This window comes from Ambystoma mexicanum, chromosome 5q (assembly GCF_040938575.1).
Source record: "Ambystoma mexicanum isolate Mex_15411 chromosome 5q, UKY_AmexF1_1, whole genome shotgun sequence".
Classification (NCBI taxonomy): domain Eukaryota; kingdom Metazoa; phylum Chordata; class Amphibia; order Caudata; family Ambystomatidae; genus Ambystoma; species Ambystoma mexicanum.
Window position 1 is genome coordinate 687,509,846 of NC_090933.1, and position 12,907 is coordinate 687,522,752.

The following is a 12,907-nucleotide window of genomic DNA, read 5'->3' on the forward strand; positions in this document are numbered from 1 at the left end:
ACTATCCCTAGTGTGACGTCCACTGTACCCATGATCCCTCATGCGTGTAGGACCCTCAGATTGTTTTTTTCCGCCATACTTGTGGGACCTAATTACTAAAGGTAGTTATGATTTGCTGGGGATCTGTTTTGTCAGCACCTGGGCGGTATTTATAGAGGCCCTTTTAAGTCCTTTTGTTGAATAATTTTTTTAGAGTAGATACTGCTTCTATTTCAATTTCAGTTAATTCTCACTTAATTATCAGATAAGACCATGATGTTTGTAAAAAACCTAAATCAGTACAACATTGTCAAAACCATTTACATAGGAAGAATCAATAGTACTTACGAATGTGGTATTGTGGTTTTGAAGATACTCAACATGCAATTGCAAGTTCTGTCCCAAATTTCTAAGGTAAATTTTTCACCATTTAGAATGACCACATTCTCCAAACAGTTGGTTCCAGAACGAGCAAGTTGTTCATTATCTAAAACAGAAAATGGTGCATTGGATTAAGAAATACTGTAATTTTCTAACAAGTTTAACACATGCAAAATATCTTAGATATACCTTGTTGCACACACCAGTAGAGCTGTGAAAAGATATCATCCAATAGGACACCGCTAAGAACTTCAAAATACTGAGTGAATACATCACAGATGGCATAAAGTGCATGATTACAAGTAGTCGTCATCCATTCTGCTTTCTGAAAAAGAAAAATAGCTTGCATTATTGGAAAATGTAATATTGCATACATTTTTCAATGGCTTGCAGAAAGGGATTTTACTGAATTAAAATAAATACGAAAGGAATGATCTATTAAAGAAAGTATCAGATGTTATCATGCTACATTACGAACAACATGCCAGGCTCTTTAGGTCAACAACCATGGACTTTCAAGTGCAGCTATGGAGGTGATGTTGAATGTATGCATTTGAATGTGATTTATTAAGTTACTAAGAAAATTACCTTTGAAATAATCATTATGTGACATTTTTCTTTCAAAAGTAACAATTCTATGATAATCAGGCTTAGTAACAAAGTATGGCACATAAGGGACATTTAATTATATTACTCAAACCTCTTTCAGTCTTAACAGTTATTTAATATTAATCAGATCATTTAATAATTTAATTCAACAGTTAAAAATCTTGATAATTTTAAGGTGGTGCTAAAATATTTCAGTTGATATTGATGTAGAGTGAAGAACGCCCCCAAAATAAGTAATCATCAAGCGGTATGAGCCCCAGCTGCAACGTATCAGGTGTTTTAGTGTTTCTTGTCTATCCCAACGTCCATATAATCGACAGAACAACTTATCAGGTGAATGTTTATTTCCAAGACCCACAATCTCCAGGTTAGGCAGAAAGTTTAACCAAAATTTTAAGAACTCAATGCGTACCTTATTTCAAGGAAACTTTTCTAAGTAGTTTGAGGTGGAGCCCAAGTTTTTGCTCCTATCCAATTACAATCTGAAAAACACCTTTAAGATGACAGTTCATCTATTTTAAGCTTCCAATCAAATTCCCATAACCTACACTTTATAGCTTATGGATTCTCTTGGGAAGTTACTCTTATGGTATCCATTTGTCCTAGAATAGTTTCACATCACTCAAAAAACACTACAAGGGGTTTATATTTTTTGTTGGGCACCATAAATGATACATTTCCATATGAAGAGCCCACCTAAAGAGCCCACCAGAGGCAATAAGATTTTATGATATATCATAGTGATTTCCAGGACAAAACGGCATTCGAAGACAACAGGCCCAATTCATGGCATATTACAGAAGTCGGACCACATGATGGAAGCAAACGCACTGACTGCCAAACTAATCCTTCAACTCTTAATACATGTTGCTGAATCATACTGCCATTACATGCAAATAGCATGGGACCAGTTTTAACTCATGATATGCGATCAGTGGCAAGATTGAAAACTTGCAATATTTACTTCTACTTCTTTTCATCTGGGCAACGTACATGGAACCTTTTGTCCTTAACTGCAGGAAACTCAATGATTTATAGGGCGGTATTGATATAATGGTACCAAGATAGTTAAGTTATTCCATTACTGTTTAGATGGATTTTCAAAAGCAACCCAACCTTGGGGTGGATTTTGGAAGCCTAACCTATTATGGTGAATAGGGAGATACTGAGAGCTAGCCAAACCCAATCAAGTAAGGTAGCAGAGCGGAAAGGCTTAGTCTCAGGAGGATGTTACCCAGCCCTGGTTGGATGATGTGCACTCTCAAACCCTCTCCCGGTCCCTTGTTAAAGCCTCTGGTTAAAGATGGGTCTGCAATATAGGAGAGCTGGATTCAATACCAGATTGTCTTTATGTTTTCCCACCTCCCTTGGTCTCAACTCCTTCCTCCCCCTTGGGCCTTCTCCTCACTTTAATATTGTAAAAGGTGGATTCTCCGTCCTGCTCCTCGTGGCAGGGGCGCATAGATGTGGGGGGCGAGCAGCGACCAAGTTACTTCACTGGTGCAAGCCCCCCTGTGGGAATCCAGGCCTGCTACGACTCCGTAGGTTTGCTGCTTTACAGTCTCTATATGCAGTTCTTATGTTCCTCTTAGTTGGGATAATAATGTCTTGCTTCTTTCCTTTTAGGTATGGAAAGGTATTTTGGTGGTGTCATGCAGTTTGAAGATGAGCATGGGCCGGTAGGCGAAAGCGTGGTGTGCACGATGCTGTCTGATGTGTAATGCATGATGCGCAGCGCTGTTTCGCCTTTTATATTGCTAACCTGTGTCTTTTCTCTCCTTGCAGGTTGCGATGTTCCTCGCCGAGCGCCGTAATGTTCCAGCAATGATACTGACCAGGAGATGACTACCGAGGTAAGAATTGTGTGTCTTTCTTCATTCGGGAAACGTGAGTAAACGCTTACTAATGCTGTCTTTCTTTCTCCTCTTTCCAGGTTATGGTATTCCAGGATGCATGCGGTGCCGGATGATGGAGTTCGTACCTTCAGGTGAGTGGAACTAAAGTCAGCGATGGATTGAAGGCAGGATACTGTTCCAGGTAAGTTTCGTAGTGTTCTTTCTCTCTCTGCAGGTCCTTGGTTTCAGGTAAGATGGCATCAAAGAACTGGACACGGTGAGAGTTACGCTGCCCACAGCAGAATAATGCAAAGCATGTTCTGCTGTTTGGGTGTGGTTTAAATAGTCTCGGGTAAAGTAGTCCAGGTAAAATAGTCCCAGGCATGCCACACCCAAAGTAGTCCAGATAAAGTAGTCCCAGGCCTGCCACACCCAAAGTAGTCCAGGTAAAATAGTCCCAGGCCTGCCACACCCAAAGTAGTCCACATAAAGTAGTCCCAGGCCTGCCACACCCAAAGTAGTCCAGGTAAAATAGTCCCAGGCCTGCCATGCCCAAAGTAGTCCACATAAAGTAGTCCCAGGCCTGCCACACCCAAAAGACTAGACCGCATAGCTCAGTTCCTTGTAACTGAGCTATGTGTGTGCCTCCATGTTGGCTGAACCCCCCTCTTCCCCCCAAGTTAAATTGTCCCAAGTAAATAGTCCCATTCTAATGTTGGTCTTCATGATGGTTATGAGCCTGGCGCCAAAGGTGACAGGACTGGCTCCAAGAGAGTCTTCGATGAGCTTTTAAGGCCTTTGACCTGGCCCTAACTGGAAGGCTGATTTGCCAGTGAGGGCCAGGGGCAAGGGTCATGACAGAGGGCTGTGAGTGGTGTAGTGCTACAGTGAGTCTTCACAGAACACCACCAATTACTCCAATTAGATGGGTAAGCACAAAAATATACAATGATTTATTAGGCCTTTACAAGCAAGTCACACTAAGCATTGTGGTAGGTCAGAAGGAGGAAACAAACTAGTTTTCTGTCATTATCAAGATTATTTTATTAAAATAATAAGTGAAAAGCTATGGGTTTCCCGCCCTAACCAAACTAACAAATGCTCTTGTCGTCGAGTGTAAAGTAAAAAGTACAGTCTGTCTACCGTCCAAAGCTAAACTGCTCTATCCCTACCACTAATACCAAAACAACAACAGGCCAGAAGAATGACTCCCTTCTCCTGAATAGGCTTCCTCCACTTTAGTAGAAAATGTTGAGATACTGCTTCGTTATCTCTGGAATTAATCTTGCTAGTTCTTGTAGGGGACCTTTCCCAGTGTTTGGTTCCTTTATTCCTTCTCTTTGTGGACATCTCCTCAGCATTATTGACTTTTGGAAATCCTGAAAAAGTCTTTCCTTCTCTGATAGGGATATTAAATCCTTCTTTATATGGTTCTTGGTCTCAGGGATTCTACAGTTCATTAAATCGTTATGTATTAGACAATTGATGTCATGATTTCCGCTTCTGGTTCAGTGTCTTTCTCCTTGGTGTAAATATAGCAGTCCCAATAGTTACTCTATTTTTTGTTTAGTATTTACACTACTGAAAAGAGTAACATGATTTTCACACTGATTCTCATCCTTCTTAACTTCTGCCCATTCATTGGGACGAGTAGACTGTGTCCCTGAATGTCTTTTAGTATTCTTCTCGACTTCCGGCCACTCACTGGGACAAGCAAACTAATGGCCACAGGGTTTTTCACTCTTCTTAATTTCGAACCCCTCACTGGGACAAGTCGGCTGAATCCCTGAGTGTTTCTTCATTTCGGACCCCTCATTGGGACAAGTAGGTTGATAGTACTCTTTATTTCTGTGTTCCCGCCCAGGACTCCCAAGGGTCCCGTTACCTTGCTTTCCACGGATAGGCATCACCGGCCTGTTCGTAGGATAGGGACTTGACAGGTTGCCAGGACAGTTTCGGTTCTCGCTCTGACTCCTCAGTTTCTTCCCTGTGGCGCCACTGCTCTAGCGGTCTCAGGGTTGTTTTCAGATTTAACAGTCCACCTCTCCTGGGTCATCCCGCCGCTATCATCTAGTTCTCTTGCCAGGGGTTTTCTTCAACTTTCTTTGTCAGCCTTCGACTGGCTCAGAGCTTGTCTTTCCCAGCACCTTCTGGCTTCCTCCTGACAAGAGGATCTCCCGGACTCCTTCAGCGTTCATGTCTCGGCTAACTCGAGACTCCTTGGTTTCACTTCTCAAAGCTATTAGTCCTTTTCTTTTTATAACAGGTTGCTGGGTCCTCCCCAGCAGAGAATTACAGTCTTTCCTATCTTTTTGTGGAACACTCTTCATTGTTTGTTCCTTCTTCTTCATCACAGTATTATTGGTTCTCAACCCTTGAATAGTCTATATTCCTCATTCTTCATTCTTCTTCACAGTAGTTTTAATATCTTGTTCAAGTAGAATCTTGTGTTTTATGTCACAATAACAAACAGTGGCTTGATGGATTTCTATGAAGCCTTGGTGTTACTGTTGTTCCAAAAGAAAGGGCTGTAGGGAGTTCCTCTGCGGAACAGGAGTCCTTGTCCCTCGGAGGGCTGGGAGGGTGGCCTTTCCCTGGGAGGTCTGGCTTGTCAGAACCCCCCCAGGGGGGTTTATTGCAAAGCAGGCTCACCTCCCTAGACTCATAAGGGACGGCTCCCCTCTGTGGGTAAGGGAATAAATCCTGCGATTCGCCACATACCCTTTTCCTTAAGAATTTGGTTCCCCTTCTTCACAGATTAGACATCTAAAAATACATTTTAAAAATAGACATTTCCCTGTTTTTTTTCCTTTTCTGTGTTCAACAGCGAAACAGTAGGGTTGGAGGTTGAGAAAACATTGCATGATACAAGCATTAGAATCTTTTCTAAGGCATAAGAACATAAGGGGAGAGTGATCTGTTAATCGTATTTTTGTGAGAGGACGGCCCCCAATACCCACTTCAGAAGAGTCTGTTTGAGGGATGAATTCCTTGTTAAAATCAGGAACTTTAAGGACAGGTTTGCTACACAAGATGGTTTTTAATGTGTCAAAGCTGTCTTGGTCTTGCTTATCCCATTTAAACTTTTGAGGCTTCACATTCTTAAGTTTGTCTGTCAGGCATGAAGTTATGTTAGAGTAACTGGGGATAAACCTACGGAAATAACCGTTAAGCCCCAAAAAAGCACGGACCGCTCATGTTTTTTGGCGGGGGGTATGTTTCACAGCTCTGACTTTCTCTACTTGTGGTTGCACTACCCCATTACCTACAAAGAATCCCAAGTATTTAACAGTGGACTGCGGCAGTTGACATTTTTTCAGATTTAGCCTTCCTTAATGCCCTCACTATCTCATTTAGATTAAAGAGATGCTCTTCCCAGGTTTCACTGTGAATTAGGATGTCTTCAAGAAACGCACCAACAAAAGGGAAAAGGGTTGCAACACTCGATCCATTAGGCGCTGGAAAGTGGCAGGGGTAGCACCTTAAATTGAAATAACCCCCAAGGAGTGGAAAAAGCCTTTAGAGTAGACTGTTTAGAGGGATCTGTCAATAGCCTTTGGTGAGATCAATTGTGGGGATATATTGGGATTGACCAAGTTTGTCTATTAATTTATCGATTCAAGGCATCGGATAGATGGAATTCTAGATGGAATTCAGTTTTCCAAAATCAATACAAAACCTCCATGATTGATCAGGTTTTGCAACCAAGACTATTGGTGAAGACCAAGGAGACTCTGATTGCTCGACGATGTCAGCCTCTAGCTTAGTTTCAACTTCTTGGAGGATTATTTATTTTTGTGACTCAGGAATCGTATATGTTTTTAAGCTCACCACTTTCCTTTGGGGGCATCCTGATCTTGTGCACAAAACCTTTAACCCTCCCAGGATGGTCGTGAAAGATATCAGAGAATTGATTTGAGATCCCCAATGACTTCCTGTTCGTCAAGGGTTAATTCAGGAGAAATTAGGTAATTTTCTTGACCCACTTGTGTAAGCATTGTGGCCATGGTTATCAAAGTGTTTTTGGTCGGATCTATTCTCCACCCTTAATAAGTTAATGTGGTACAATTGGGTTTTCTGTCTCTGATCTGGTTGAGAGACTGCATTATTACAATGGCCTTTTTTTCTATAATCTCACAGGGTCCAAACTACTTCGACAAAATGTTCTGGTCTGAAGTGGGTAATCAGACCAACACTTTCTGACCCACTGAAAAGAAATGGGGAATGGCTTCTCGGTCATATTGGGCTTTTTTTGTCACTTGTGCTTGTTTTAGATGTGTATTCACTATCTCCCGGACTATGGCCATATATTGCTTGAGGTGTAAGGCCATTTGGGAAATTGGCAAGGCAGTTTCTTCCCCAGTTTTCCTCAGCATCTCAAGTACGTCTCTTGGTTCCCTGACAAACAAGTTCAAAGGGGGAATAGCCTAACGAGGCCTGATGTGACTTTCTTACTGCAAAAAGTATCCAAAGCATCACTGGGTCCCAATTCTGGCAATACGCTTCTACAAAATTCTTCAAAGTCTTTTTCAGAGTCCGACTGAAGCGTTCGACAAGTCCATCAGTTTGGGGATGGTAGACAGACGTTGTGAGTGTGTTATTTTGCAGTATTTCTTTCTCCTCAGACATTATGCGCAGCATGAAAGTGGTTCATTGATCTGTTAAGATCTCCATAAGGAACCCTACTCGAGACAAGAAAGGAATAAGATGTTTCAAAATCTGCTGCTTCGTGTTGTTCTGGAGGGAAAACATTTCAGGGTATCTCATGGAATAATCTAATATAACCAGGATCCATTTGTTCCCAAGTTTCGATGGTTCAAGAGGCCCAATGATATCCATGCTAATGCAGGAAAAGGGAACATCTATAATGGGGAGAGTTTGAAGGGGGACTGATGTACTGATTGGGTTGCAGTTTTCTGTCACGGGGAACAGGATTTCACAAAATTCTCGATATCAGTGCAAATTCCAGGCCAATAGAATTTTGGTAGAACAAGACTGTGTTTTCATAACTCCCTGGTGTCGAGTTGTTAAGTGAGAGTGGGTGAGTGTTACACTCACCTGGTCCTCACAGGGGCATAGCACGGCGCTGAGCGGCAAACATCTGCGCGTGTCTCTACCTGTCCCACTGCTTCGTTGACGCTTGGGCGCTATCCTAAAAATGATGAACGGGGAAGTTAGCGTGCTGCGTCGGATGGGCAAGACTCCCACCGCTTCCCTCTGTGCTTATGTCTCACCTTAGCTATCTTAACGTTGGTCTTTCCATCCTGCGTCTGAATGCAGGGGCGCTTTAATGTTCTTAGGCACTTTCACTCGATTTAGTTCCTTCACTGATCCTACGGCCTGTAAGTGGAATCCAGACCAGCTGTAACTCTGTAAGTAAGTCTTGGTACCAATTGGTTCTTGGTAACTGTTTCTTCTTGTTGCCAAAGTTGTTACTATTGTCCTTATTTTTGCAGAAGCGGTCTTGGTGATGCCTGGTCAAGCACTCCTAAATGCGGCGCTGAGCAACATTCATTCAGGTATGTGTTAGCGCGAGAGCGCGGCGTTACAACATATTTTTATAGGTATTTTTCAATTGCGCGGCTAACCTGGTGTCTTTTCCCTTCCTCTGCAGGTGCGGTGATGTTCCAGAGCAGCGACCGTGTGGACCGCTTCGATGGAGTCCTGAGATGACTGATGCCTCCGGGTAAGTTGTCTTTCTGCTTTCTTGTCTCCTTTCTGCAGATGCGATGATGCTCCGGAGCAGCAGCCGAGTGGACCGCTTCGATGGAATCCCGAGATGACTGATGCCTACGGGTAAGTTTTCCTTCTCCCTCCTTTCTGCAGGCGCAGTAGTTCTCAGGAGCGGGGGGATAGGAAGAAGGTTAGATGGAACCTGAAGACTGCTCCTCTCAGGTAAGAACTCTACTAATGTCCTTCTTCTTGTCTTTTTCCTTTCTTCGACTGATGATCCGTGGTTCCCGATGAAGACAACAGGGTGTAGGTGAGGCCCAGGTAAACAGGAGCAGAGCTGGCACGGTGAGCGTTACGCTGCAGGAGTGCCGAATAACGCAAAGCGTGTTCTGTTCCTTGGGTGTGGTTTATATAGCCCAGGTAAAGTAGTCCCAGGTAAAGTAGTTCCAAGCCCAGCCACTCCCTGGAAGCTAGACTGCACAGCTCAGTTCTTCAGGACTGGGATATGTGTGTCTCCATGTTCACTGGAACCTCATTCCATGTGGTCAAATAGTATGAGCCTGGTGCCAAAGGCGCCGGGACTGGCTCCAGCAAAGCCTCTGAAAACGTTTTGTGGCCCTTAAAGCCCCAATGGAAGCCTGCAACTTGGGAAGACTGGTTTGGCCCTGAAGACTGGGAGCATGCATCATGACAGCAAGTTTTAAAACCACCCTGTGGCTTCCTCCCGACGGAGGATCTCCCGACTCCATCAGCGCACAGGACTCGGCTAACTTGAAACTCCCGGGTTTCACCTCTCAAAGCTAGTAGTGCTTTTCTTTTTATAACATATTGATGGGTCCTCCTCAGCGGAGGATTACAGTCCTTTCTCTCTTTTTGTGGACCAAGAAAGAACATGGTCTGTTCTTTCTACATCACAGTATTATTGGTTCTAAACCCTTCAGTAATTTATATTACTCGCTCTTCATTATTCTTTGCAGTAGTTTTAATATCTTGGTTCTGAAGTGGTATCTTGTGTCTATTGTATTTGTATTTTATTAAATTTATAGAGTGCCTTTCGCCAAAGGCGCTGTACAATAAAAGAATCAAAGAAACAGTACAATCATAAATTCAACAGATGAATGCAGATTTACATCAACAGAGAAAAGGAAATCATTTTGTTTATACTTTTAAGAAACTATGCAAGAAGATAAAGTTTAAGATTTAGGTTTGGAAAATAGAAAGAGATGGAGAGAAACGAAGCGAAAGGGGGAGGGCATGGCAATGCTTAGGATCTAAAAGAGAAAAAGAACGAAAACAAAATGCGGCACAAGATGGTTTGGGAACAGCCAAAAGAAATAGGTTCCGAGATTACAAGGAGCGCGAGGGAACATAGAACAAAAATAAAGACAGACAGAGGGGGGGGGGGGGGGCCTTTCAATGAGTAGACTTAAAAACAATTGAGAGAAAATGATACAAAAGATGAGATCAAAGGGAAGTAATGAGATTGAGAGTAAAGAAGTAGTAATACAGGATCGGGGAGGTAGCAAAAAAAGAAGACAAACAGAAGAATTATAGATAGAACGAAGAGGGAAAAGATGACACGCAGGAAGACCAAGTAATAATGATGAACAGTAATAAATATGAGAAAAAACAGGGAAAAAAGGAGAAGTTTAGTGGCGTGAAAAGAAAGACACGAGCACGACGAATGTTAAACAAAGCATAATGACAGGAACGAGTAATAGAGGCAATATGGAGGGAAAAAGAAAGAAGAATCAAAGATGACACCTAGATTGCGCACTGAAAGAGAAAAGGAAAGAGTAGCTGAGGAAAGGAAAGAGGGGGGTGAAGGTGTGGGAGAAATGGTAGAGGGGGGAAAAGAACAGAACCTCAGTTTTTGAGGATTTAAATGTAGAAGTGAGAAGACATCCAATTATGGACAGCTACAAGGCAATATGAAACAGTGGAGTGTAGGTCAGAATCAAAAGAAAAAAGAGAGAAAGATCTGTGTATCATCAGCATGAAGGTGAAAGGAAAGATTAAAAGAATAAATAAGGGCAGAAAAAGGAGCATTGTAGAGAGAAAAAGGGAGGACCCAACACCAAACCCTGAGGAACACCATAAAGAAGAGGGGGCGAAGAAGAGGAATGGCCAGTCCAGGTAACGGAGTAAGTCTGTTGCGAGAGATTAGAACGGAACCAATTAAGAACAGACTCAGAAATACCCAGAGAGGAATGATCCACAGTATCAAAATCTGCAGATAAGTCAAGAAGAATAAGGATAGAAGAAAGCTTACGAGTGACGAGCTGTAAGAAGGAAATTAGAAACATGAAGAAATGCAGTTTCAGTAGAGTGAGAGGGACGAAAGCCAGACTTCAAGGGAGAAAGAAGAGAGTGAAGACTGAGATACCTGGGAGTAGGCAGCCCGTTCATGAATTTTGGAAAGGTTAAAGGAGAAATAGGAGAAGATGAATCAAGAGAAGATGTTAAGAATCAGAAGAATAAGTGCATGTTTAAAAGCTGCAGCTAAACATGAGTGTAGAAATGAAGAGTTAATGAGGGAAGTAAGATAGGGAAGGAGATCGGGATAGACTTTGGGAATAAGAGAAGGTCAGAAGGGGAAGCTGTAGGATGAGCACGAGTTAAAAGAGCAGAAGTGTCGAGGTGCGTAAGAGGGGAAAACGATGAGAAAGAGTACAGCGATAAAGCGGAAGAAAAAGAAGGAGAAGAAGAGGAGGGAGAAGAACCAAAAGGAACAAAAGCTAGTCGAAGTAAAGTAGTTAGCGAAATCAGATGAAAAAAGAGAAGAAAAAGCAGAAGAATCGGGAGCTTTAGGAGAGAGAATATTATGTAGAAGCTGGTAGAGACATCGAGGGTGATGAGATAAAGTATGAGTTCAGAGAAATAGGATTTCTTTGCAGTGAGTAGGGCAGAATCAAAGGAGCAGTGTAACATTGCGAGTGAAGTAAGATGAGAGGAAGAATGAGTTTTTCCAAAGCCGTTCTGCTTTACGCAAGTTGCGATAGAGAAAAATAAGGCTTGAGGTAAGCCATGGTTGTGAAGTTTTGTGAGTAGGAGAAAAAGAGTGTAGGTGTAAAGGGAAAGTGGAGTCACAAACAGATTGTAAAGAAGTGTCAAGAGTATTAGTAGCTGAGTCAGGAGCATGGGTGGAAAAGGACAAAATTGGAGTAAGAGAAGAACTCAAAGAGAGAAAAGAGTCAAAGGAGGAGAGATTACGGCACAAACATAGTAAAAGAAGGAACAAAGGGGACAGAAGAAGAAAGAGAAAGTAGTACGTGATCAGAGGCATAGAAAGAAGAAGAAGCAGAAGAGAGAAGAAGAGGAGGAAAGAATTAAATCAAGGCAAGAGCCAGACCGATGAGGAGAAGGAAGAAAGTGCAAGTGATAAGAATCCACAAGAGAGTATTAACTGAAGTGAATAATTATTAGCAGGGAAGTTAAAATCCGCAAGGAGAAGAAAAGGAGACGAAGACGGGAGGAACTAAGACAAGAAATGACCAAGATGTTCAAAGAAATCAGTAGATAGACCAGGGGGCTGTAGACAAAAAGAAGAGAGACCAGGAAAGGATTGGAGAAAGAAGAAAAATGATATTCAAGAGAATAGAAGATTAGAGCGAGAAGATGGAAGAGACCAAGAGCAATTAAAAAGATTTCCAGTGCCCCCACCCTTGATTTGGCGTGGGGTGGGGGCGAAAGAGGTAGAAGCAGTATGAAGGAAGGCCAGAGTTATAGATATCTGGAGTGATCCAAGTATCTGTAAAACAGAAGAAATGAAGATTAGAACAAAGAAAAAGATCAAGAATGGAATGAAATTATTGCAAACAGAATGAGCATTTAAAAGACCAAAATGGAATTGCAGAGAAAATAGGAGGGCAAGACAAGTTAGAGGTATTACGAGGATGGCCAGAAGATAGCACTGAAGCAGTGCGATGGGTTATCCAAGATGGGATAGTATAAGACATAAGGAAAGAGAAAAAGATAGGGAGGAAAGGAATAAGCGAATAAATGACTGGGCGGCACATGATCTGCCACAACTAAAAATAAAAATAGTGGGACTCAAAGCCTTTCAAGAAGGGTCACCCGTAGACTAGGGCACTAAAGGCTAGAGATGTCCAATGGATGTCCAAAAGAAATAACAGGCACGTGGAAACACGAGGCTGCACCAGTCACCAGAAACGGAAAGCGGAATAGGATGTAAAACCTGCAACAGTAAATGGCGATGGAATGGCCCTAGAAAGTCAACTTGAAAGTCCAAAAGCAGTGGAACGAGTTTGGCGGCTGATGATGGTGGTGAAAGAACAGCGTGGGTATCAGTCAATCCACAAAGAAATGGCGACAAGAAAAGCAAAGAGCGAAAGTTACAGTGCCCTAATCCAAAGTCCAAGTGGTGACAGCAGGGGTAGCAGACACAATTTTGCTTGTGATGATAGAAG

The 12,907-nt window shown here is 42.4% G+C and overlaps 1 protein-coding gene across 1 annotated transcript in view; it reads right to left on the bottom strand.

Annotated features, from left to right (window-relative positions):
• Nucleotides 1–12,907, bottom strand: part of ARFGEF1 (ARF guanine nucleotide exchange factor 1) — a 1,973,034-nt gene that overhangs the window by 216,307 nt on the left and 1,743,820 nt on the right. Inside the window, exons 31-32 of the mRNA XM_069621149.1 lie at nucleotides 550–685; nucleotides 328–466 (exon numbers count right to left, since the gene is read on the bottom strand). Coding sequence (XP_069477250.1) covers nucleotides 328–466; nucleotides 550–685 — 275 coding nt within the window. The remainder of the gene's footprint in view (nucleotides 1–327; nucleotides 467–549; nucleotides 686–12,907) is intronic.